At 38.0% G+C, this 24,959-nt stretch overlaps 1 protein-coding gene across 14 annotated transcripts in view; it reads right to left on the bottom strand.

Moving 5' to 3' along the window:
* Nucleotides 1-22,933, bottom strand: part of SNAP91 (synaptosome associated protein 91) — a 158,907-nt gene extending 135,974 nt beyond the window's left edge. For 3 of the 14 annotated variants that reach the window (XM_033235531.1, XM_033235544.1, XM_033235539.1), the window contains exons 1-2: nucleotides 22,076-22,347; nucleotides 21,025-21,186 (exon numbers count right to left, since the gene is read on the bottom strand). In XM_033235531.1, coding sequence (XP_033091422.1) covers nucleotides 21,025-21,154 — 130 coding nt within the window. In that variant the 5' untranslated portion in view covers nucleotides 21,155-21,186; nucleotides 22,076-22,347. Of the gene's footprint in view, nucleotides 1-21,024; nucleotides 21,187-21,894; nucleotides 22,348-22,562 lie in introns of those variants that run through there. The other 11 variants (XM_033235535.1, XM_033235540.1, XM_033235543.1 and 8 more) reach the window with 7 other exon arrangements.
* Nucleotides 22,934-24,959: the final 2,026 nt, after the last annotated feature.

Below are 24,959 nucleotides of genomic sequence, written 5' to 3'. Positions count from 1 at the left end.
ACCATAGACCATAATCAAACTTTTCTTTACTGCTGTTTTCCATGAGAGTACAACTGAGTAAGGACAAGATGAATGCCAACTTCTATAAAGCCTGTTAGCAAAAAAGAGAGGTAGTGTTACCAGTGTGTTATCTGTGCACTCTTGCTAATTAACAATAATGCCTTTTTTGTTGATGGACCTGAAAGTTATGCTACTTCGGTTCTGGTTTTCTTGGATAATAATTTTTATATAAAAATTATCATAAAAAGTCCTCAATAAAGCTCAATAAAACTAACTTTATTAAGTTTTGGTACTGAGAAATGGACATAATACAGGGTTTAACATGACTTATTTGACAGAGTTAGCCAGGTACTCTATGCCTCATGAAACCTAGCTGTTAACCCTTTAGCTTGCTGATAATCTCATACTTGGGTTTGATGAGTTCTTATAATGTAGATAGAGTGAGGTGTTCAGGGGGATTTGTGGTAAAATATCAGTCACTTCACATGAACTTATGCTTACTGTATGGTTTTAGTATTCTTACCTAATATGGTGACAATGAAAACATTGTTTTAAGAAAAAATTAGCAGCAAATGATTTCATGTCCTTCAGGAAATAAAAATAATAATATCCTAACTGGGCCATATGTTTGTGATGAAGTTCACCTGAAACTCAACTAAAATATAAGTGGTTTAGAATTTCTAAATTATACTTGTATCACGGTGTGTCCTAGAACTTAAAAATAATTAATAATATGATATTCTTTATACATATATTCCTTTTTCTCCCTCTCTAGTGTAAGCTTATCTTGGGCAGAGGCCACTACACTCATTCACTTATCCAGATATTTGGAAGAGCCATTATAAACCCTTTGAAGGTTTGGCTGAGTGAAATGGGGGTTACTAGCATAGCAGTGCCATGACTGGAAATATGTTTGAAAGAATTACTCCAACTGCTGTGTTAAGAGTACTTTGTTGGGAATGGGGGAAGGACAGAGGCAGCCATCACAGTCATCCTGGTAAGAGACGATGAAAACTGGGACTAGCAGGGGCAGTGGAGGTTGTAGGTTGTAGGATTTATATTTATTTTGCAGACAGGTAGAACCAACTAATTTTCCTGACTGACTGAAGGAAATGGGTGTAGGAGAGAAATAAAGGAGTAAAGCAACTTCAAAGTTTTGGCTTGAGCAACTGAATAGATGCAGTTATTATCTACTGAGAGGTGGATGACTGAGATAAGATAAGTTGGATGTGGAAGACAAGGGTTCCATCTTGGATGTGTTGAGCATGAGATATCTAAAAATATTTTCAAACCCACAGAAGTTGACTCCATTATGGGCCAAGATTAAAATTTTAGGTTTCTCTGGTCTCTTATCTCTCCCCCTTACATTTCATATATGATCCCATAGCCTCTGCATCAGAATTTCCTTTCAAATCTAGTCTCTCCATTTAATTCCCTTGGTTATTTCCTTATTCACGATCTTATTATCACTTGACTCACTCTAATATCTTTTTATCTAGTCTCCTTTTGCTCTAATGAAGCCATCTTCTACATAACCAGATGTATATTTGTAAAACATAAAAGTGATAATGGAGCTCTCCTCTTTGAAACTCTGCATTGGCTTCTTACTGCTTAATAAAATAAAACTTAGGGCTGACATCAGTGATTCTTTCTACAAAGCCCCAACCTTCCTCTCTTTTTACTATATACAAAATATGCCATGCCATGTCTAGTCATGCTTCTTTGTCTGGAAAACTCCTATTTGTTCCTCAATACCCAGCCAAACATCACCATTTCTTTCTTTCTTTTTTTTTTTTTTTTTTGAGATGGAGTCTTGCTCTGTTGCCAGGCTGGAGTGCGGTGGTGCGATCTCGGCTCACTGCAACTGCCATGTCCCAGATTCAAGCGATTCTCCTGCTTCAGCCTCCTGAGTCACTGGGACTACAGACATGTACTACCACACCCAGCTAAATTTTTGTATTTTTAGTAGAGATGGGGTTTCACCATGTTGGCCAGGACGGCCTTGATCTCTTGACCTCGTGATCTACCCACCTTGGCCTCAAAAAGTGAACACCACCATTTCTAAAAAGCCTTTCCTGACTACCTTCAGGCAAACGTTCCCATTTCCACCTCTGTGCTTTCAAAATACATTAATCATACCACCACAATATCACTTATAATGGTATGTTATTATTAGTTTGCTTATATGTCTATCCTATAATGCTCCCAGTAGAGGTTGCTGTGTCTTTTCTGTTTCCCTACAGCATCTCACTAAGTGGTAAGTTCGTGGAAGACCCTCTGTTTACTTATATCCCCAACCCCCGATGAAATTAAGTGTTGCTCAGGAGTGGCAAGGGTGTATATGCTCTATGCCCTTTCACCATCAGGTGTGCCACCCATCATGGTTCCGAGTGGAGCTTAGGAAACCTTCTGCTATCCCATCTGCAACATTAGGGACAAAGACATTTAGGATCACCCAAAGAAAGGGAAGCTGGTGGCAGGCGAAAACAGCTTGGTAACAGAGCAGCCATCGTGATTCATGAACTGTCAGCTATCTCTTTATACTTGAATATACTGAAGTCTTTATAACATGTCTATGAGACTACATAGCAGTTTTCAAACTGTCATCCGATTAATCCCTCAAAATTAAAAATTTGGTTTTTGCTTTCCTATCAAATTATAAAACCATAAAAGCAAGAAAACTAACACCTAGAATAATATGCTATGTCTCTAGTAAAAATTAGTGGAATAGAGCTATGATAAATGAACTTTAATATGTTTTACTCATACAAAAAATGGTAAACAGTGGTAGACTACTAGTAAAAATGAACATAAGACAAGCACTAAAAATGAAAACCTCCAAATAATTTTGAGATAAATATAAAAATACCTAGTAAAAAGTAATTCAAATTCAGTATGATGGTGCTCCCTTCATTCCATAATCTAAGTACAAAAATCAGAAGAGAAGACAGTAAAGAAAAGAATGAGGGCATGCATTTAGAAAACAATTCATTAAATGATTTTTGACATCACTCCTCAAAGATTGTGAATATTATAATATCCATATACTTTTCTATTAATCCATGCCAAAAATTTGTTTCTAAACATTTTATTTCTTCATGTTAGCAGTCTTGCATTCCTTTTTCTTCTATCTTACACATTCTATTTTGACATTTAACTCTTAACCTTTTTCTCAAGATATAAAATTTTATCTTAAGTATATTACTATAATTGTCTTCATTTTTTCCTTTTATTTCCTTTCTATTTCTCATCATTTACTTTTTCTCATTTTACAAATTAAAACATTTTTACTAATCTTAATGATTTTTTCCTATTCGATCCTTTTGCTGAACAATGAATTAAAATCTTGTTTGCATTTCTGTTTAATATAAAAATCCTCTCAAGTAAATTTTTATAAACACAGGACAAAAGTGAGCATCACATTTGAGAGTTTTCCTAATGATTACGGTTACGAAAGCAATAACTTAATTTGAGTATTCAAATTTTTTTCAGGGAATACTTACTAATACTATCATGATGAATAAATCTCTTCTTGAGAAATAAATAATACTGTGATCCAAAACAAATGTAACACATTTCTGAAGTATTTCTCCTTTAGCACAGCTTTTTAAAAGACTTGTGATCTCCTCATACTTTGGTTGTATAACTCAAAAGATGCTGGAACATACTTTCGGATATCAAAATTAGGAAGCACTTGTTGAAACAAGGTTTATAGGTCTAAGAAAACAATGCAGCTCAGTTACACATTAATAATAAAATACTCAATTCTCTGCTAAAGCAACAGATGCACTGAAAAAGAGTTTTGTTTGGTTGGTAATATCCATTCTGACTAATATACCTCTAAGGAAAGAGAAGGCCTACTAAAATCAGATGCATTTCCATAGGAATAAATTTTGAAACAGGAATAACGAATCTTTAGCTCACAAGAGACAGGTAAGTCTTATAAAGGGCAATTTCTGCTTGTACATCTCATGCTCTAGGACCTTTCAATTTTTAACTCTTCACATTAAGAAAAATCAGATGGGCAGTGTTAGATTAGTTCCTGTACTAACTAGCAGTCTAAAAATTATTACTAAATTAGTGTAAGAATGGCATTAATATTTTTAAGGGTTTTCATAAAATATAAGGAAAATTACTTAAACTACACTATAACACCATTTTAAATAAGATAACGAAAATCTGATATACATAATGAATCACACTATGATGTAGAAATTGCTAATAATCAATTTCTTATGCATTTCAAGTCTAATGCTCTGCTACTGATAATTCATTCTTGGTTTTTAAAATAAAAAGTTTAACTAAAGATGGTACTTCTAAGTCAAGGTAGACATTTGTCCTTTTCACACTCTTAAATAGAGCCTGGCTAAGTGTAGCAATTTTAAGAAATACATAACAACACATACGAAATGTTTAAAAATAAAATAGCTCTTAATGATAACCTACTTAAGATTTTGACAAGCTCTATGAATTATAACCTCCATAAAGTTATATTGTACCTGATAAATTAGTTTATTAAATATTATAAATTCTTAACCACAATTACATAGCTTATTGTTAGCTATAAGAACTAAATTCTTAAATGTAAAATGTAAAATGATTAAATTATCCACTAACAATTTTTCAAAACATCTTCAATCCGAACAATGAGTATCAGTAACCTTATTTACTAACTAAATTCTGTTATATGGTTCTACTCAGTCTTGCCTACCTTTTCATTAGTACTAAAATTGTCAAAGTCAAAATATATTTCACTATTAGTATATACAATGTATATCGAGATTCACCACAACTACTGATTGTCATTTTCTAATTAACTAACCTATTAGATCAACTCTTTTTCTAAATATTTTACAAATTGTTCCTCAATGGCAATTTATTCATGCTCAATGCAAATATATTTAGTGTCTCCCGCTGGCATTTACGTCTTCAACTCCAACCTAAGAATAGTATACGATGCTGACCATGAAAAACCCAGGCCCAATAATAAAGTCACTCCACATATGTTTTACTTTATTGCTTTCCATCTATTTGAAACACTTCAATGGACAACCACCATTATCTTCTTAAAGAAGCAATAATCTTCTTTAACAAAAACCTCAATATTTGAAAAGTGTAAAGTAATATCTAAAAAATGCTAAGTCTAAACCTATCAAGTCTCACAATCTATACTAATAAAAGAAAGCCATAACAGACACTCCAAAGTCATTTGTATTTGATTTTAGGAGATCATTTTAATAAAGTAAACTTATATTTTGGTAATTACATTTATCAACAAACAAATTATGAAACAGTACAGTGAAGGCATAATTGCCCCATTCTCTTCTCATAGCTTCCAAGAATAAACTATCAACTCTCAACAGATGCCAGAGATAAGCTCAGAGCAGTTGAAGCTGAGCTCTTTGTACATATCTATTTTGCTTACAGTACCTGAAAGATACCTAGGAAGATAACTATTAGATTCTGAAAGGCTCTTTCCTCTAATAACAATAATTTATAGAGTAAGGACCGAAGTTTGTTGTTGCTATTATTGCCATTTTTAACAAATGTACTTGCCTGTAATCCTAGGACTTTGGGAGGCCAAGGTGGGTAGATCACTTGAGGTCAGGAGTTCAAGACCAGCCTGGCCAACATGGCGAAACCCCATCTCTACTAAAAATACACAAATTAGCTGGGTGTGGTGGAGCGTGCTTGTAATCCCAGGTACTCAGGAGGCTGAGACAGAAGAATCCCTTGAATCTGGGATGCAGAGGTTATAGTGAACCAAGATCGCACCATTGCACTCCAACCTGGGCAACAGGGCGAGACTCCGTCTTAAAAAAAAAAAAAAAAAAAAAAAAAAAATTACTCATTTAAATGTTACCATAACCCCATGATGCCTTACAAAAGAGGAGACTGGGGTCTAAAGAAATTAAATTAATGTAGTTAAGATCCCAGTCAGAAAGCAGCAGAGCCTGGAATTACACTAGGTGCTCTGATCACAAACCAGTGCCTTTTCTGCTGTACCTTCCACCACCCCCAAGGTCCTTAATTAACAAGCATGTTAAAATAAATGCTTCAGTAGCAAATCACCAAAAGACATAACTGATGAGGGGTGAGACTGGCTCAAGGACAGTCATTTGAACCCACCCCCTTCCACTTTTTTCCCTATTAGCTAGAGATGGGCCTTCACAGAGCTTTACCCATCTAATTAATTGGCTATCTTTGGATTTCACCCCATTTTTTCTTCCTAAAACAATCATATGGTCATGTGGTGTGTTTTTGTTTTTGTTTTTGTTTTTGTTTTTGAGACAGGGTCTCACTATGTTGCCCATGCTGGGTCTTAAACTACTAGGCTCATGTGATCCTCCCTCCTGAGCCTCCCCAGTAGCTGGGATTACAAATGTGTACCACCACACTGGGCCTGATGTTTTAACTATTTTTGTTTTTGCTTTTGATTATTGCTACTTGTGACACTAAAGAAAGAGAACAAACAAAAATCATTACATAAAAGAAAAAAGCATAAGTCTTGCAGATAGGACCAGTGAAGAAATCCTGACTCCTCCCCTCATTAGGCGTGGGACCTTGGATGAATTTCTTAACCTCCTTGGGCCTTGTTTTCCTCCTCTGTAAACTGGGAATAAGAGTATTTAACTAATGGGCTTTGTGAAGATGAAATCAATCGATCACATACATAGGCCAGACACAGTAAGTGCTCACACATCAGCCTCTCCTTCACTCTAAAGAGCACGTTTATTTTTTCTTCACTTGAATCTTGTAGTGGAGAGACTGCTAATGTATCATATATCAAACAACTGAATCAAAAATTATCTTAAATTGAAAAAGAAACTATATTCATGTAGGTACCTAAGTGACAACTCAAAGAAAATTTCTTGGGTACTAATATGCTTTGCATTAGATATATTTTAAGGCAATTGATTAATATCAGACTTGATGCTGGAAGACAGTTTAAATATTAAATGCAAAATTCAAAATGTCTTTTTCCTGTCTCACAATAGCTATTACTGTTTCCACTAATGCAAAATGTAAAATCAAGAACGACTACCTTTTGCTATCAAGCAGAGAGAGGAAGAACTTCTCCCTAGGGCGTAACAATACAAATCACTGAATTACTAGCTTATAAAGATAAGGTCACTGGCAGAAGAATCCCAGCTTGGAACCATCCATACTGAAAGCAATTTCTGGGTCTATGTAAACCTAGTGAGCAGCTTGCTTTAGTATCCAGCATGGATATATTGCCTAGACTAGGGATAGCAAGTCTATTTCATCTTAAGTGTCAACAGTGATTGACAGTGACAATCTAAAGCACTGTATATGGATGCACTCTGAGGCAAAATCAAAGCTTTGCAGAAAACAGTGCCAGGATTTATCTGCAATGTCTGCCAAGAATGGAAGAACATGCAGTGAGTCCACTGACATAAAAGAAGTATTTTTAAGTTATAGGTGAAAAAACTATAATTTCCTTTTCCATGGGCATGATAGATGAATGCTGTGTATTCACATCCCATTTCCTCCTGCCCCTGGACACACAACTAGGCTTCATCTCCAGCTTTTCCTGCACTTGGATGAGGTCATTAATAGATTTATTGCCAATGGAATACAGATAGAAATGATATTTAGGCCTGGACCTACATCTTCTCTTGCAATACTCCCCTTTTTTGTCTGTCTCCTTCTGTCAGCCAGATGCATAGATGACAGTGGAGGACTCTGAAGCTCTAGATGACAGAATTTCTAGATAGGAGGAGCCATCCATGGCAGACTATGATACGAGCCAAAAATTAAACTTGTAGCACGCCACTAGCTCTTGGTATTCCCAACAATGTAGTTCTGGTTGAGACTGACAATCATAATATCATGCCACATACATGGGTCAACCATGACCTGGGGTAAGCAAATCAGAATTCTTCCCTATGATTTTGGAAAATTCTCTCTCTAGGAAGAGAACTCATTTCTCTCAGTGAGGCTGTGATAATGTGAACCTGGGAGCTTTAGTTCAGAATCATTGAAAAAGTCTTCAAGAATGGAATAGGTACTTCACTACTACTGTGAGGGAGAATCCTGAACAAGCACTAGAGAGGTCCAGCTTCACCCTTGACTTTTCCTCTTATTGGTTACAAGGGCCAAAATGCTTCTCTTTTCACCAAAACTATTTTATCTATAGTCCTGTAACCTGCCAACACAACAGTCATGACTAATATGGGTATAAATTAGAAAACAAAAATCTTTAAACTGACAGACAACATTTTGACATATATTCTCCCAAAATTATGGGCATACATATAATTTCAAAAAATGAAAACTGTGGGGCCGGGTGCAATGACTCACTCCTGTAATCCCAATACTTTGGGAGGCCGAGGTGGGCAGATCACCTGAGGCCAGGAGTTCGAGACCAGCCTGACCAACATGGTGAAACCCCATCTCTACTAAAAATAAAAAACTTTAAAAAAATTAGCCGGCTGTGTTAGAATGAACCTCTAATCTCACCTACTAGGGAGGCTGAGTCAGAATAATCACTTGAACCTGGGAGGCAGAGGTTGCAATGAGCCGAGATCCAGCTACTGCACTCCAGCCTGGGTGACAAAGCAAGGCTCCATCTCAAACAAAAAAAAAAAGAAAAAAGAAAGAAAACTGTGATTTATGATCACACTTCATAAATTGTCCTTTCCATGTCAAATATACTTTAACAAGCTCGTTTTTCAAGGTTGGCCAGTATCTTATTGTTTGAATATACTATCATTTTTTAAAAAATATTTGGGTATATTCAATTTTGCATTCCCCTATACACAGTGATGCAACAAATTTTGGGGAAACAAAACATTTTTCCAATTATTTATCTGATGTAAAGCTGTAGAATTCAACTTGCTGGTCAAAGGATATTCAAGGGTTTTGATTAATATTGCCAACCCTTCCTCCCAAATATTTATACCCATTTACACTCGCAGCAACTGAGTGCTCGATTCATACTATTTTTCCACCTAAGAAAGTAATGCTGAGCTGAACTGAAAAAACTCTTGTTTCTTAATTCACAGCACTATCCTACAAAATGATTAGTATAATCTACAATAGGGGCCAAAGTCAAATTTCTGTTTCATTAAGATATATATAGAATAGACCACTGGCACTGTTATGTCACCAAGGCACACAGTCCTTCACAAAATGCAATAAAATATAACTAACAATTAAGCAACTCCTTTGGAACAGTAATGAAAATTATTGTGGGGAGGGGGGTGGGAAAGAACCACAAAGCAGTGAGGAGATGCATATGTTAAACAGTTGGTCACAGCCCACTCATTAGCACAGTCTCCAATCAGCCTCCTATGGAACCTTCCATGGGTACACTCATGCTCACTCAAGGGTAGCCAAAACCAGAATGTTACATGTTAAAATACATAATGAAGAGGCCAGAAAAACATGAACACACTGCAACCTAGATGTTTTAGGGAGAAAAAAAACAACAAAACTACATGAAGCCATTGTCTAACTGAATTATTTAGCTAGAAGTTGGAACAGCTGTAAGCTCTATACTTTGACACTAATGAGGTTCATAGTGATACTATAGTGAAATCCACTGGTTTAGATGTAACAATCAGAACGAGGTGAATAAGGCAATTACATATTAGGGCACCTATTCAAGATAGGTAGATAAGAATTATTCAGTATTAACACATACAGAAAGTGTAATTTTGTCACTTTGGGACTCAGCTTTCTCATCTATAAAAAATGAAAAGAGTGATCAACTTCTAAGATTCTCCTGGGCCTAAAAGGCCCTGCACATCTCAGGCCATCTACAACATTGGTGTTATTTCTTAACGTTCTCTGTCTTCCTACACTCATTCGTCCAGCAATCTTCAACTTTTTCAAACTCCTAAAATGTGGCTTGCTCTCTGTGAGCCTCTTCCTAGATAACATTCTGCAGCAGTTCTTGTTCACACCTCACCTACTTTAAGTCCCGTTCATTTGTCAAGTCTGGGCTTAAACATCTCTTCCTCCGCAATGTGCCTCCACTGTAATCTTCACCTTCTTTATTAAAACTTAATTCTTTTTGAATCACCTGTAATTATTTCTTTAATTTTCTGTTTCCCCTACTAAGTCACGAGCTCTCTGATGCCAAAGGCCATGCATATCTTATTCACCATGGTATCCCTGTTTCCTGGAACAATTCCTGGCATTTGGAAATTATCCAAATATTTGTTAAATGAATAAATAATGGGATTGTGCTAAGTAAGCTAGTGAAAGACTCAGCACTGAAAGTAATTTCTAATTTTTCCAAGTAGGTCATTGAAAATAAAACTAAATATGTTGTTATTTATTGCTTTCTTTACAAAGGCAAAAGAGCCCTAAGTTTCAGGTTAATCTTGCCCCCTTTCCTTACTGCTTGTCAAAAGTCCCCAAGTTGTTAAGGGAAATTTTATCATGTTAATGAATAGTATCACCAAGTACTTGGTGAATACGATCATTTCAGTGAATATTGAAAGTGTGTAGTCACTTTTGAAATTGTTTTTCTTTTGTAATTATCTTAACCAGGTATAATATAGGTAGTTATGAATTATAAAATGAATATTGAAAAACAATGCTTCCCAACTGTATCCAACTCTACAGAAAATAGTTGCACACATATACACAAACACACAATGCCAGCAAAGGATCTTCTCTAATATTAATCCTTAACCACCTAATATCTAATAGTTAATGATATGTACTGAGAGAAGTCCAATATGCTTTAAATCCACAACCAAAAAGTGATGGATATAATTGTTTAAAATCTAACATTTTTTCAAATTTACCAACTTGCTCATTGTTCTAACTTTTAATATCAAGGTTCTAATTTTCCCCAGATAAAATCATCACATCATGGCCATGCAAGTGTTGAGAGGATGTCAGGAAATACATATTATATACATTAAATAATTTAATGTTTATTTGCATTCCTCCAATATTATACTTCTATTGTCTTTATAGTCTTCTGAGAGAAAGAATTGAGTTTAACCCCTTGCTCTTCTGAAGTTTATTGGGTAAAAGTAAAATTTTTAAGTAGAAAGTTTATGAGAAAACAAAGGTCTAAAATTAGAGAAATATGAAGCATAATAAAAATCATTCAACAAATATTTACCCAAACCTGCTATCATGCTATGTTTGGTGTGAGGAATAAGACAATCTCAAAGAAACTACAGACTAGAGAAAGAAAACAACCACTGAAGAGAATCCCACTATAGTTCTGGGAGGGATATGAACGAAATATATGCATAGGGGACCATCTAGGCACTGAAAAGAATGCCTAAAACTAGAGTTTTAGAAATTAGATTTTAAAAATATATTAAAACTTAAAAACAGCACATGCAAAGGCCCAAAAGTAATGCAGAATATAGTAAATCTAATGTTTCAAAGTAGTTCAGCAATGAACTGTGGGGTATGTGTGTGTGTAGGCAAAAACAAAGAATAGGAAAATACGCTGGTTCCATATCTAGCATACAGGTGGACTATCAAGGGAAAAACACCTGATAACCTGGATAAATATTACAGGCATCCTTCCACTCATTTGGCTGAACTCACAAGAAAATAAAAGCAATTTCCAAGGCCAAAAAAATAAAGAAATCGCAGAAAACCACATAGTAAAGTAATACTGAAAAGGAGGCTGCCCTGAAGTCATGTGTTAATCTAAGTGGCTTAGAGTCTTAGATTCTAGCAGCCCTGTGGTGAACAGGGGACAAGGCCTTTGAGACTAAGCAAGGTTACTAGTTGGAACTAAGACAACCATATAAAGCTAGTATCCTCAAAGGGTTACTCCTTTAGTAAAATTAATAGAAAAACAAAAACAAAAAACAGTATCTTTCAGCAAAAGGAGACAAGGGAAAATGCATCCTGCTCTTCCTAGGCTCTGGGTAGATAAGGGAAAAAAATCTCTGGGGCATTTGTAACCATAGCTTTCACCCTGATGAACTTTGTGATTCAAATTTATACTACAGATCCACACTCCAATATCTAAGACCCTTAGGGCCATATATGTTTCAAAGTTCATGATTTTTGAGATTCTACAAAGGTATTATGGTACAGACATCATATATTAAGTAACACCTCACTATAATCTGAACAGCATACCATAATATGACAATATTTTTATAGCTTAACGTATGACTCTTCATGATAGGCAGTATATAAAGACTATAGAGGGTCAACTTTTCCTGCCAAATGATTTACAAAAATAATTTTGGTTTTCTGAGCATTCTGGATTTTCAAATTATGGATAAGGATTATGGATCTGGACCTGCACTGGATGGGAAACTCCAAGAGCAGAAATCAATTTCAGGTGCTCTCAGAATGGCAGCACCTGTGGGACCTCTCTGAAGCAAAATCTTTCTAGGTGACCCTAGGCTCCCTAGGATTCCCACAAATGAAGTCCTAGCCAACATGACCTCAGAGTCTAAAATTACAAAACACATGAGGAATCATGATTGAATATCAGGCAAAAACAACAATAGAAACAGAATTTCATGTCATAGATCTATGAAGCATAGAATATAAAATTAGTTTTGTTTAAAATGGTAAAGAAATAAAAGAGGAACTCAAAAATGTTAGCAAGAAAAATACATTATCCAGAAAATGGGCAAATTTGAAAAAATTCAAAAACAAAAATTATAAATAAAGTAAAAAACTAAGAAGGCATAAAAGCAGACAAGACACAGCTAAACAGAGAATTAATAAACTGGAAGGTATCTGAAAAACAAATCATGCTGAACAGAAAAGAAAACATTAGAAAATACAAAAGGTATATTAAGATGTATATGGATGTAATAAAGTCTAACATATTTCTAATCATGTTTGAAGGACATAAAAAGAAAGAGAATGAGAATAAGCAATAATCAATGATAACTGAAAAGCTGAGAATTTTCCAGAACTGATGAGAGCCATATATTCTCAGATTTAAAAACCCAACAAATTCCAAATACAATAAACAAACAAAAATGCCACATCTAGACACACATACAATACAGAAGGACAAGACAAACAGAAGATTTGAATGTAGCCCCCGTCAAACAAAAGAATTACCTAAAGGCAGGTAGACAGATAAATTCTCCTAAGAGCAATAATAGAAGCCAAATGAGTGAAATATCAAAGTGAAAATAACTATCATTCTAGAATCTTATATACAGATACATTATCTTCAAAATATAGTTCAAGAAAAGTATATATTTCAAGAAAATCTTATATATAATGAAGGCATGGTGAGCAAAGAAGTCAGTTACAAGCTAGGCATATCTAAGTAAACATTGCTTTCATCAAATAATGATGTATAGCTTTATGAGTTAAAACTACAGTGAAACTTAAAACACTGAATAATAATAGCACGTAAGATAGAAGTGGATGATTGAAGTTAAAAGTTTCTACATTTCTTGGGAAGAAAAAAGAGATACTGATCAACTTCAGACATTACATATGCATATTAAAATTTTAAGGTTAATCACTAAAAGAACAGAAATAGTATATATACCTTCCAAACTACAGAAAGAGAAAGTTGGAATTAAAGGAAAAACTGATACAATTAAAAGGAGGGGGCACAAACAAGCATGGAGAAGAAGGGCCGAATCACTGGCGATATATGTGGAATTGTTAGAGTGGTGGTAGTAGCAATAATTGTACTAGTAATGTTTATTATTACTAGTGGTATTAATAACTGATTGTTAACACATATTTGTGTGTCAGGTTCTGGTCTAGGTATTTTACATGCATTATCTTATGCATGACTCATTAAAAGTGAAGTAGGTACTATAATTAGTCTTCATTTTACAGATGAGGCTTATTACTGTTCTAAATCAAGCAGAAGACAACTAAAGAATGAGATTTCAGATAGTTTTTTGTTTTGTTTTGCTTTGTTTCAGACAGGGTCTTGCTCTGTCACTCAGGCTGGAGTACAGTGGCATGATCATGGCTCACTGCAGGCCTGACATCCTCCGCAGCCTTCCAAGTAGCTTGGACCATGGGTACACATGATCATGACTAATTTATTTTATTTTTTATAGAGCTAGGCTCTCCCTATGTTACCTAGGCTGGTCTCAAACTCCTGGGCTAATATGATCCTCCTGCCTTGGCCTCCCAAAGTGTTAGGATTACAAGCATGAGACACTGCATCCAGCTCAGAGAGTTTTTAAATAATTATCACTCACTGGATTTGAGGGATAAGGGATAACTCTAAAGTTAGTGGCTTGGGCAATTGAGTAGGCCGTGCCTGGCATCCAATAGCAATTCTAAGATTTCATGCATGAATTATGCCATTCAAAGACACAGAATATTTAAAGAGGGGTACAGTTGTGTCTGTTTTCTTTGGAGTAAATTACTATTTCAAGTAAATTACTATTTCAAGCAGCATGGTTGTGGGAAAAAAAGAAAAAGCAAAGAATGACAGGTTGGTTGCTGAAAAGCTATTATTAAGAAAATAGAGGCCAAAGAGACGTGTGTGTGGTTTGTTTGTTTTAAATGGAGATACTTGAAAATACTTATAAGAGAGACAGATGTTAAAGATACAGATGACAGAGAGAATAACTCATGTAGAAAGGACAGTTGTAATTTAAAATAAAAATGCTAAGCCTAGGAGAAAAATCAAATGGTGAGGCCCAAAAGCAAAACTATACCAAGCAGGGAGAGACCCAGATTCTCTCTCTCCTAAAGTTCCTTTTTTTTTTTTGAGACGAAGTCTCGCTCTTGTTCCCTAGCCTGGAGCGCAATGGCGTGATATCAGTCACTGCAACCTCTGCCTCTCGGGTTCCAGCGATTCTCCTGCCTCAGCCTCCCGAGTAGCTGGGATTACAGGTGCCTGCCACCACGCCCAGCTAATTTTTTTGTATTTTTAGTAGAGACGGGGTTTCATCATGTTGGACAGGCTGGTCTTGAACTCCTGACCTCAGGTGATCTGACCGCCTTGGTCTCCCAAAGTGCTGGGATTACAGGCATGAGCCACAGCGCCTGGCAAAAAATCTTTAGAAAATGCTAGATCCTCCTTAAAAATGAATAATAAAGAAGGCTTCTGTACACAAGGGAGAGGAGGATCTTCACACATCTGGAACAAAGGGAGAGACAGCAGAAAAACAGCTACAGAAAGACTGGGCTTCAGGGTACAATTCTCTTTGGTTTGTGCTTTCACTCAATTGTTTCAAGGAAGAGTCGTCATTTCTTACTCACAAGTCATTGTGCAATTGACACAGGGGTATGCCATTCAACCAATCTTCCCATGGTGAGAAAGAAAAAAATAGGGCAACTCCCACATTACGTAAATGCCTAAGAAAAAACATAGCCAACATTCTCCTTCATAAATATACAATATATTTTTCTAAAAAGAGAAAACATTGTAAAAGAAATGAAACTAAGGATAAATTTTTTAATGGCAAGGAATTTGATTTTTCAAATTATTTAAATGCACTATGATTATGTTTGAAGGTTCTCTTAGTAGATGCTGGTTCAGGAGTTGAGTCACTTAAAATACAACTCTGCAAGGAAAACATCCTCGGCCCCTAGGGAATAGGGTTATATGTCACTTCTGACCTTCTTTACCAAGATAAGCTCCGAAGAACACCCTATCCCAGCATCAGTCAATTGAAGAGAGGAGGTAAAGTATTTAAAGGATATTGATTTGTGAAAAGCTAAAAGAGAGGTCCATGGCAACTAAGCGCACAGATTAAATTACAAATAAATCTTCAGCCACCATTTATTAAACATTACAATTAATGTGGCAATCTATCAAGAAATTTAGATTTTAATCTAAAATGCTACAAGCTAATATTGCAATTAGTATATGAATTTGCCTACTATCTATATAATTTTCAATATTTTTTCCATATCAACATTTTAAATCACTAAAACAACTTTTTAAAAATCAAATTGTTACCAATTTTATTCTAAGAAAGTATCTGCTAACCACACTGACTGCAAAAAGTGAAAAAAAAAAAATCTAAAGTGACCCAAATATATTTAACATTATACCATTAAAAAAAGATTATTTTGAAAATGAGAAAGTAAAAAGATCTGGAAAAAAATCCCCATTGTTCCACTAGCTGCTATAAAGTCTGTTTAATTATTTTTGTGTCATTTTTAAAGCACGCTCCCTCCTATTACCTAAGACTCTTGATCACTCTGCTTCCCCTGCTCCTGCCCACCCTGATCACATGATCTCTTCTCTCCCCTCCTAGGACACTAAGCATCTTTGAGAATGTCACAGAATCACACACATTGAGCCCATTAGACATGTATGGTATGAATTATAATCATATTAAATGCTTTTCAGAAGTGCATCTCCCCCATCTCTTTACCCTTGGGCTGGGTCTTCTAGTAAACTCAAGAAGAAGGAATAGATTATGTTTTGGTACAGAAAAATGAGAGGGCGTGTTTTGTTTCATTTTGTTTTTTAAAAAACGAATAGTTAAATGAGAACAACTAGAATCAAATTAAAATACATTTACAGCAAGTTAGTATACTTCTCCAATTCAAAGTTACTCTAGTGTTCAGTAATCTTTTACACATTGTTCTACTTAATTTTATTCAGTAAACTTTGCTTACTTTTGGATCTTTCAGCACTTATAGAAAGCCCTACTAAATTATCACAAATATAAATATATGGTGTTTGCTGAATTAGTATGCTAACAGAATTTCTAGTAATTAAAATATATTTCAGGTTTACTAAGCACATTTATGCAAAGCAAACTCACTCTCAGCTTTAAATTTTCATTCTATTTTTAACTCACAAAATTTATTTTTTGCAGAATATTTTATGAATAAAATTAAAGCAGCAGGATGTGCCAGTATTTGTCTTTAATCAAAAGTCAGTCCATATCTCCTACTACCTTTACCAGATAGTCTTATAAGAAACACAATCTTTTTCTTTTTTGTAATTTAGGAGGAACAGAATCGTTAGTAAAATTCTAGTATCTCTCAAACATCAGATTCAGAATGTGAAGCACTTACTTTTCATGTGGGATAAGCTCATTACTAAATAGCTTCAAGTGTTTAATACGGAAAAAATAGGATTACTGAAAACCAAATTGGCTTTTCATAAGGTTTGTTTTGATGTTAACAGTAATGTCTAGGTTTGAATTCTGATAATCATAAATAGGATACTTTAACAATGTGGCATATATAGAAATCATTCATAAGCACTATTAACTGAAATAAATCATGTAGCAGGGCTGCAAAGCTTTCCAAATTTACCCCTGCAGATGTGACTTTGGACCAACTCTATTTTATTATTCAGCCTTGACACAATACCGGGTACGCACTGGGTTCCTATTACTACCTGATCTTTTTACTTTATTATTTGACTTGGGTTATCCTTTAGGGCATCACATACAAAATAGAAAAAACAAACAACACTGAAGTGTCAAACAGATGTAACTAAGAAGGTAAATATTCACTGAGTCCTGGATGTTTTATATGCTAGCAAATAGGTACAACAAGTTACAAGGGAAAGGAGGCGAGGATGTACAGGTGGACCCAGAAAAGTTAATGTCAAACCAATATTAGTTAGGTATTTAATTTTCACGTACAAAGGGCCACATTATTATAGAAGAGTATGGAATGAAAGTTTTACATAACCCAAAAGTACCATAAAACATATAATCTTTACTTAGATTAAGTGCTGTCACTGAAAAAAGAAAAAAAATCTGGGAATAAACGTACAGAGCTTCTTCATCTAGACCTTTTCACCATATATAATTCTGCCCTCAGATGTTAACAAGTCATTTCTTCAAGTGTATAAATCACATATCTTTAAGAATCATTTTATAAGTCACCATAATTAACAACAATAGTTTTCTTGGCCTAACAACCTAAAGAGAAAAGAATTTATCATTTAAACCAATACCTTAATATTAAATTCATATTTCATAAGGATTTTGAGCCCAATTAATCAAATACCTCTAAAAAAATGACAGAACCATAAATCTATTCTTATGACTTTCCAATCTAAACTCCAAACTAAAAAGTTATACACAAACCAAACTAATAATAAATTAGAATTGTTTTTGTTTCAAACCCCCAAACTCTACATTTTGTGCTCTTTTCCTCCAAACCAGTATTTAATATTTTCAAAACTAAAACACCAACTACTTGAGAATGCTTCAGTGCCTATAAACTTAATTATGTGTTTGCACATTTTAATAACAATTCACTTTTATAACTGATGTTTACTGAAAACCTGTGAATAAATTACTGAGGTAGTTTACTGTTTTTTTAAAGGAACTTCACAAAGAATTCTGAGCAAAGATGTCCTCTTAATAATGCATATAACATATATATTCAGGTTTTCCATATCATCTTTTCTTAGAATAGTACATATTAATAATGTGATACCTATGTCTCCAAATTCCACCCAAAAGTTGGTTTTAAGTAGAAGATGTTTTATTTTATGACTTACTAGAAAAGCAAAACATTAAAAAGAAAAACCACTAACCAATACTCCTCAGTGCTTGGTTTTTGGTCATTTTTTTATGCAACAGAATTAAAATTTTTTCATTCAAATTTTTCATGACAGAATTAAAATTTTTTCATGCATATTATAAAGACTGCAATATGTATGCAGATTTTCATGCTCAATTCCACAGAAAGCTATCCAAGCAAGGTGAGTGTTTTGAGATTAGACCATTTAGGTTAATATGGTTCATTTTCTCTCCTCTCTCAATAGTAATATACTATATACTATATACAATAATATACTATATTACTGAACTACAGATGGCAGTTAAGTGCACTGGTTAAAAGCTATGAAAGTTTGTCCAGGGGAAGTGGTGGCTCACTCCTGTAATCCCAGCACTTTGGGAGGCCAAGGTGGGTGTATAACCTGAGGGAAGGAGTTCAAGACCAGCCTGGCCAACATGAAGAAACCCCATCTCTACTAAAAAAACACACAAGAATTAGCCAGGTGTGGTGGTGCACGCCTGTAAGTCCCAGCGACTCAGGAGGCTGAGGCAGTAGAATTACTCGAACCGGGGAGGCTGCAGTGGGCCGACAATGCACCACTGCACTCCAGCCTGGGCGACAGAGCGAGACTCCATCACACAAAGAAAAAAAAATATAAACCATAAAAGTTAATTACCCTCCCTGAACCCATTAAGTGGTGAAAGATTAATAATATAAAGCTCAGTGCATGCTAGACAGTAACTGCTCAATAAATGTTCAGCTCTTATGACCATTCATATTAATAATTCAACACCAGTTCCTATTTCAGCTGCTTTCTTTTATAACATGGAATCTCCTCCCCCTATTTTCCACATCTTAGAAATCATATTGGAAAACCTCCTACCTTCAAAATTTTCGAAAGACTTTTCCACTAAAATACTAATGTGACTAAATATTTAGATCTGGAGAAGTCGGTCTTTATCTGAATGATGTTTTAATGAACTGTTCAAACCTGTGAATGTTCTCTGAAATATATCAGTATATTGATCTATCATTTTCATTATAGATCAGCATGTAGCAAATTCATAACCTATACTTTTTATTATGAGGATTTTCTAGACTGATATACACCTTTAAGACATGAATCATCCTCCTAGAGTTGGGGAAACTGATGGGAAAATGGCTAAATGATTCAGCATGCTGCAGCAAAGTGAGCTGGTCATAAATTTACAATTTCCACTTCTGTTAGGTGTCCTGGCCCTGGTGGCCTCTTTCATCTTGTACTGCATATATAACATACAATGCTGTAATCAACAAATTTTGTTAAACATTCCCTTGGGAAAGGCATAATGGTACTTTCTCCTGAGATCAGCTTCTAGAAACAAAATTATTCAATTCTATGAGACAACAGGTTCACAAGGCTAGACAACTCTTACAATGTCCAGTTGTAAGCTTCACCAAGCTTGGCTTATGCAGATAATAGGGCGAGAGTGAATTCTGACACTGGTACCATTTTCTCAGCTGCACAAAGGAGATAGTAGGGAAAAGACCCGAGGCCAAAAAAACCCAGAAGATGGGCAAAGGAAGCCAGCTGAGGAAATGGTTATGGCCATACCTGTGTCTCTCATGCCAACACTGACCTTCACCAAAAACATCACAATAGAACAGAAGATCCTAAGCAGGTCAAGAGAACTAAATAGCAACTGCTGAACATACACTCATATAGCCTGACTTATGAGGAGCCTCACCACCCAAAGCAGGTGAAAGCCTTTTTCTTTTCTAAGTGCTTCTGTTTATCCTTCAATGACAAAAGATTTACTGTTAATTAAGGTATTTCAGAAATGTATAGATTCCAGAGTAGAATAAAGCCTTTTCCATCAAATAACCAGTTACAAAAACAATATTAAGAATTAAATGTTTTCATCTAAAATTGCACCATCTCAGATGCTGGGGAAGTACATCCATTTTGTGACCATAGCATAGTCATCTCACCCAGCATTTTCTGAGAATGGGACAAAGTGTACCAGGATGTGTAAAATGAAATTGCCATAGCTATTAAGTCCAATTTCCTCATTCAGTACCTTGAATTTATTTGTTTGGTATGGTAACATACACACACACACACACACACACACTCACAAAAAAATCCTCAGGAGCAACACTGAAAAAGATTATACTATCTTAGAACTATCTGAAATGTATTTAGGAAAGAACTAGGGTGACAAGTTTGACCTTCCATAAATTCACCTTTTTTTTTTTTTTTTTTTTTGACTGTGCAACCTCTAATTTCCTCTAATTTGGAGAAGGGAGGGTGGGTGGAGAAAGAAAAAAAGGTGAAAAACATCTAATTCAGAGTGTACAATCTGTGTGTGTACATATATATATATACACACATAATGTGTGTGTGTGTGTATTTTTCCCCCTTCACCAAGACCTTGGAGGTAAATAAGAGGAAAAAATGGCTCACAAGACAAGGTTTCAGGACTAACCCAAGGGAACACCTCCACAGATGGAGAATTTCAGCTCAGGGGCAACCTGGCTGGGAATATCAGAGGCCGCAGCATTATCGACCAAGAGCGCAGGCCGCACCACCAGCATCCCAGGCGACTCTGCTGTGCGCATGTCCCTCTTATATAAAGAGATGCTTACAGTCCAGGTGCTTTTTCTTGGGGCCCATCACTTCATGAGTAGTGGCTTTGCAGACCGCTCTCGCTACAGCAGAGCCTGTCACGCTGTACTGAGCGGCGGCGATCCGATCCGTGAGCGTTTGGCCCGACATCTTCTCTGGTCGCGTCTACCGCGCCTCCTCTTCTGCAGGAAACAAGGGGAGACGGTCCGGCTTTAATTCGCAGACCCTCCCCTCCAAGCACCCAGGCCTTGCCTCCTCCAGCCGCGCGGCGGCTCTCTCCTCCTCCATCCCCACCCTGGCACCACCTCTTGGAGCCAGCAACGCGCCAAGCCCCTCTCCTGCGATGCGGTCCAGGGAGTCTTGGCGGTGAGTAGGGCCGTCACGGAACCCCAGCGTGGGCTCCAGTCTCAGCATCGTGACATCGTCCCCATTCTCTCCCAACCCCCACATAGGGCCAGACTCGCCCCCTGGGGACCCCCCTGTCAATCAGCACTTTCCCCGCAACCTGACACGCGGGTGTTGCGCTAGCCACGACGTGCGTCCCGGTTATTCCCTGGGCGCCGCACCCACCGGTGCCCACCTCCCACCTTCGCAGACTTTCCTCCTAGCAGCCTGAAGGCTTCGGGGAATGCATCGGCTACCCAACCCCTGGCTGCCTCCCTCCTCCTCCTCGCGCTGCTGCAGCAAAGGGCTCGTCCTCCCTCAGTCGCGAAGGAGATTATCCTAGCATTGCGCCATGTTATGCCCTCGCCTCCCCTTCCTTCCCCGCCGCCGGCTCCAAAGCCTCGCCGAGGCCCATAGCCTGGGCCCTTTCCCCCCGGTCTCCAAATCCCTGCCGCAGGGGCCGCCCGGGAGCGCTGCGGAGGCGCCGGAGTCTTGGGGCGCCTCACCCTTCCTGGATTTGGAGCGGAGCCGGGCTGACAGCGCAGCCCAACCCCCCCGCCCGCCCTGGAGCGCTCCGCGGAGCTGTCACCCAGCCGCTGCCCTTCTCCGCACCCTGGGATTATCCTCTGTGGATCCCCGCGCGGCCCTGGCGCGGGGAGGGGGCCGAGTACGGCCGCTGGTACTCACCCCGCCCCTGAGCGGCGCCGCCCGCCGCAGGATGAGCAGAGCCCGGGCAGCTGAGGGAAGCCGCGCCGGTGGGTGTGTGCGACCGCGCGGAGACCCGGTGCCCCTGGGCGCAAAGTCTCCAGCCCTGGCCGGGCCCCGCTCCTCAGCTCCGCGGTCCCGGCACCCGCCGCCCCTGGCCCCAGAAGCCAGTACCCGCCCGCCGCCGCTTCTTCTGCAAGCGCCGCCGCGTCTCTCTTGCGCTCCAAGCTGCGTCCCCATCCCCGCCCCCACCTCAGCTGTGGCTCCGACGAGTCAGGTGACGGCGGCGGACAAACCCGGACGAGCCCTCGGCGGAGTGCCTCGCGGCCCCCTCCCAGCTACTCACACACACCGCCCCCCGGGGCTGGAAGCTTAAAGGCGAGGGGGCGCCTCGTGCAAGCATCCCCGGCAAATGGGAGGGGAGAAGAAGGAGGCGGGGAGGCCGGGAGGCAAGGAGGCCGACACCCACCCAGCCAGCAGCTCTCCGCTGGGCTCCAGGCCGCCCCTCCGCTGCTGGCTCCGCACCCAGCACACACTGGGAGCGCGCACCGCTCACACTTGCCCGCCGACTGCTGGGGGCGCCCTGGGCTGTGGGGGCGTTGGCCAAGCCGGGCGAGTGGGCTTCTCGGGTTCTACTCGGTGAAGGCCAAGGCAAGGGCGTCGTCGCGCGCTGCCTGGCGAAGCCCAGCCCCTTCTCCCCCACACTATCCCTGACAGGCGCCCAGGCCCATGAGCAGGGCGATTTTAAATGTCAGATCCTGCCGGCCATCCGCGACCGTTACCTGTGCGTCTTCAGCTCCTCAGGCTCCTCGGCTTGTCTCGGTTACAACTGGGAGCCCGGGTGGGCAGGTAATTCTAGCCACTTTAGTCTTAAAGGGATACTGAGGTCTGCTGAAGGGAGAATAATTAACAAAGCCATTAATTGAGTCCCAGGTTACCTTCGACAGTAATCATTTGAGTGCATAAGGAAAACCCTTTGTACCCTTTAAAAGTAATTCTGCCAGTTAAATATAGTGTTGCAACGTCCGTCAATTGAATGTCAAGTGTATATTTGAATAGTAAGCAGGAATTTCTAAACAGGGATGTGGAGCTGGTTAATAGCTTCACGTGTTGACATTTTTAAAGGTTATTATTTATGTTCAACTTTTTTTTTTTTAATTCTCACAGTAGCATGAAGATCAAAACTATATTTGTGAACTTTCCTGACATTTTTCCCCCTGGCTTCTGGTGGCTTCTGCTCAGCCTTGAAGCCATGTATCGATACCTATCGATCTCAAGATTTTGTTATATATTCCTCTCTTTCACCTGGTCCAGTGTTCAGTATGCAGTCATGATTTCCTGACTGTTGAGAATGATTCTAGCACTAATTGGAAGCTTAATGACTAAAGAGAGACAGCTTAAGAGCACCATTGTCTCAAATACTAGTTTTACCCTATTTACGAGGGAAATAAAAAGGCAATTCTATTTAAAAAAAAAAAAACAAAAAAAAAAAACTTCTACTCCAGTTTTATAGCAGCTTAATATAATGGTCCCAGACTGGAGGAAAGCCAAATGTTATTCTACTAGCAAATGAATAAACAAGACATGGTATATCCACGTAATGGAATACTACTTAGCAATAACAAGAAACAAACTAATACCATTCATGAATCTCAGATGCATTAGATGAAAGGGAAGAAGCTCAATCAAAAAATCTACTTATTATTTTGATTTCATTTATGTGACATTCAGAAAAATCAAAACTATAGAAACCGAAAACATATCAGGTGCCGAGTCAGGTGACGGTGGCATTGAGGGAGGGGACTGCAAAGGGGTAGAAGGAAACTTTTTGGAGAGGTGGAAATGTTTTATATCATGACGGTGATGATTATGCAACTGCATGTATTTCTCAAAACTCATCAATTTGTACACTTAAAATTGATGAATTTTGTTGTATTTTAATTATACTTCAATATAATCTGATAGAGTTGGAGTGGCAATATTAATATCAAAGTAGGTTTTACAATAAGGAATATTAATAGCAATAAACAGGCACATTTCATAATGAAAAATTCATTGAGATCATGGAACAATTCTACGTGTTTATATATCTAAGAACAGAGCTTCAAAATAGGATGAAGCAAAACCTAATAGCATTAAAAGGAGAAATAGGCAAATCCACAATTATACTTGAGGATTTCAGAACTTTTCTCTGTGTAATAAATAGGACAAGTAGACAGGAAACCTGTAAGGGTATAGGTGACTTGAAATAGCCCTATAGGCCGGGCGCGGTGACTCATGCTTGTAATCCCAGCACTTTGGGAGGCCGAGCCAGCCAGGCGGATCACGAGGTTAGGAGATCGAGACCATCCTGGCTAACACGGTGAAACCCCGTCTCTACTAAAAATACAAAAAAAAAAAAAAAAAATTAGCCGGGCGTGGTGGCGGGTGCCTGTAGCCCCAGTTACTCGGGAATCTGAGGCAGGAGAATGGCTTGAACCCGGGAGGCGGAGCTTGCAGTGAGCAGACATAGCGCCATTGCACTCCAGCCTGGGCGACAGAGCGAGACTCTGTCTCAAAAAAAAAAAAAAAAAAAGTAGCCCTGCAGACCAATTTGACCTAATTGACATTTATAAAATAGTCCACCCAACACTGGTGGAATACTTTCCTCAAGTGTGCGTGGAACATTCACCAGGATTGACCATACTGACTGATACTAAGCCATGAAGCTAGTCTCAATAAATTTTAAAGGATTATAATCATACATATTATGTTCTCTTACCACAGTGGAATTTAACTAAAAATCAGTAACAGATAGAGAAATAGAAATCTCCAAATATCTGATAATTAACACATTCTAAATAACCCATGGGTCTAATTTTCTCGT

The sequence above is a fragment of the Trachypithecus francoisi genome, unplaced genomic scaffold (genome assembly GCF_009764315.1).
Source record: "Trachypithecus francoisi isolate TF-2019V2 unplaced genomic scaffold, Tfra_2.0 Lachesis_group15, whole genome shotgun sequence".
Lineage (NCBI taxonomy): Eukaryota > Metazoa > Chordata > Mammalia > Primates > Cercopithecidae > Trachypithecus > Trachypithecus francoisi.
This window is presented reverse-complemented; position numbering and strand designations above follow the sequence as displayed.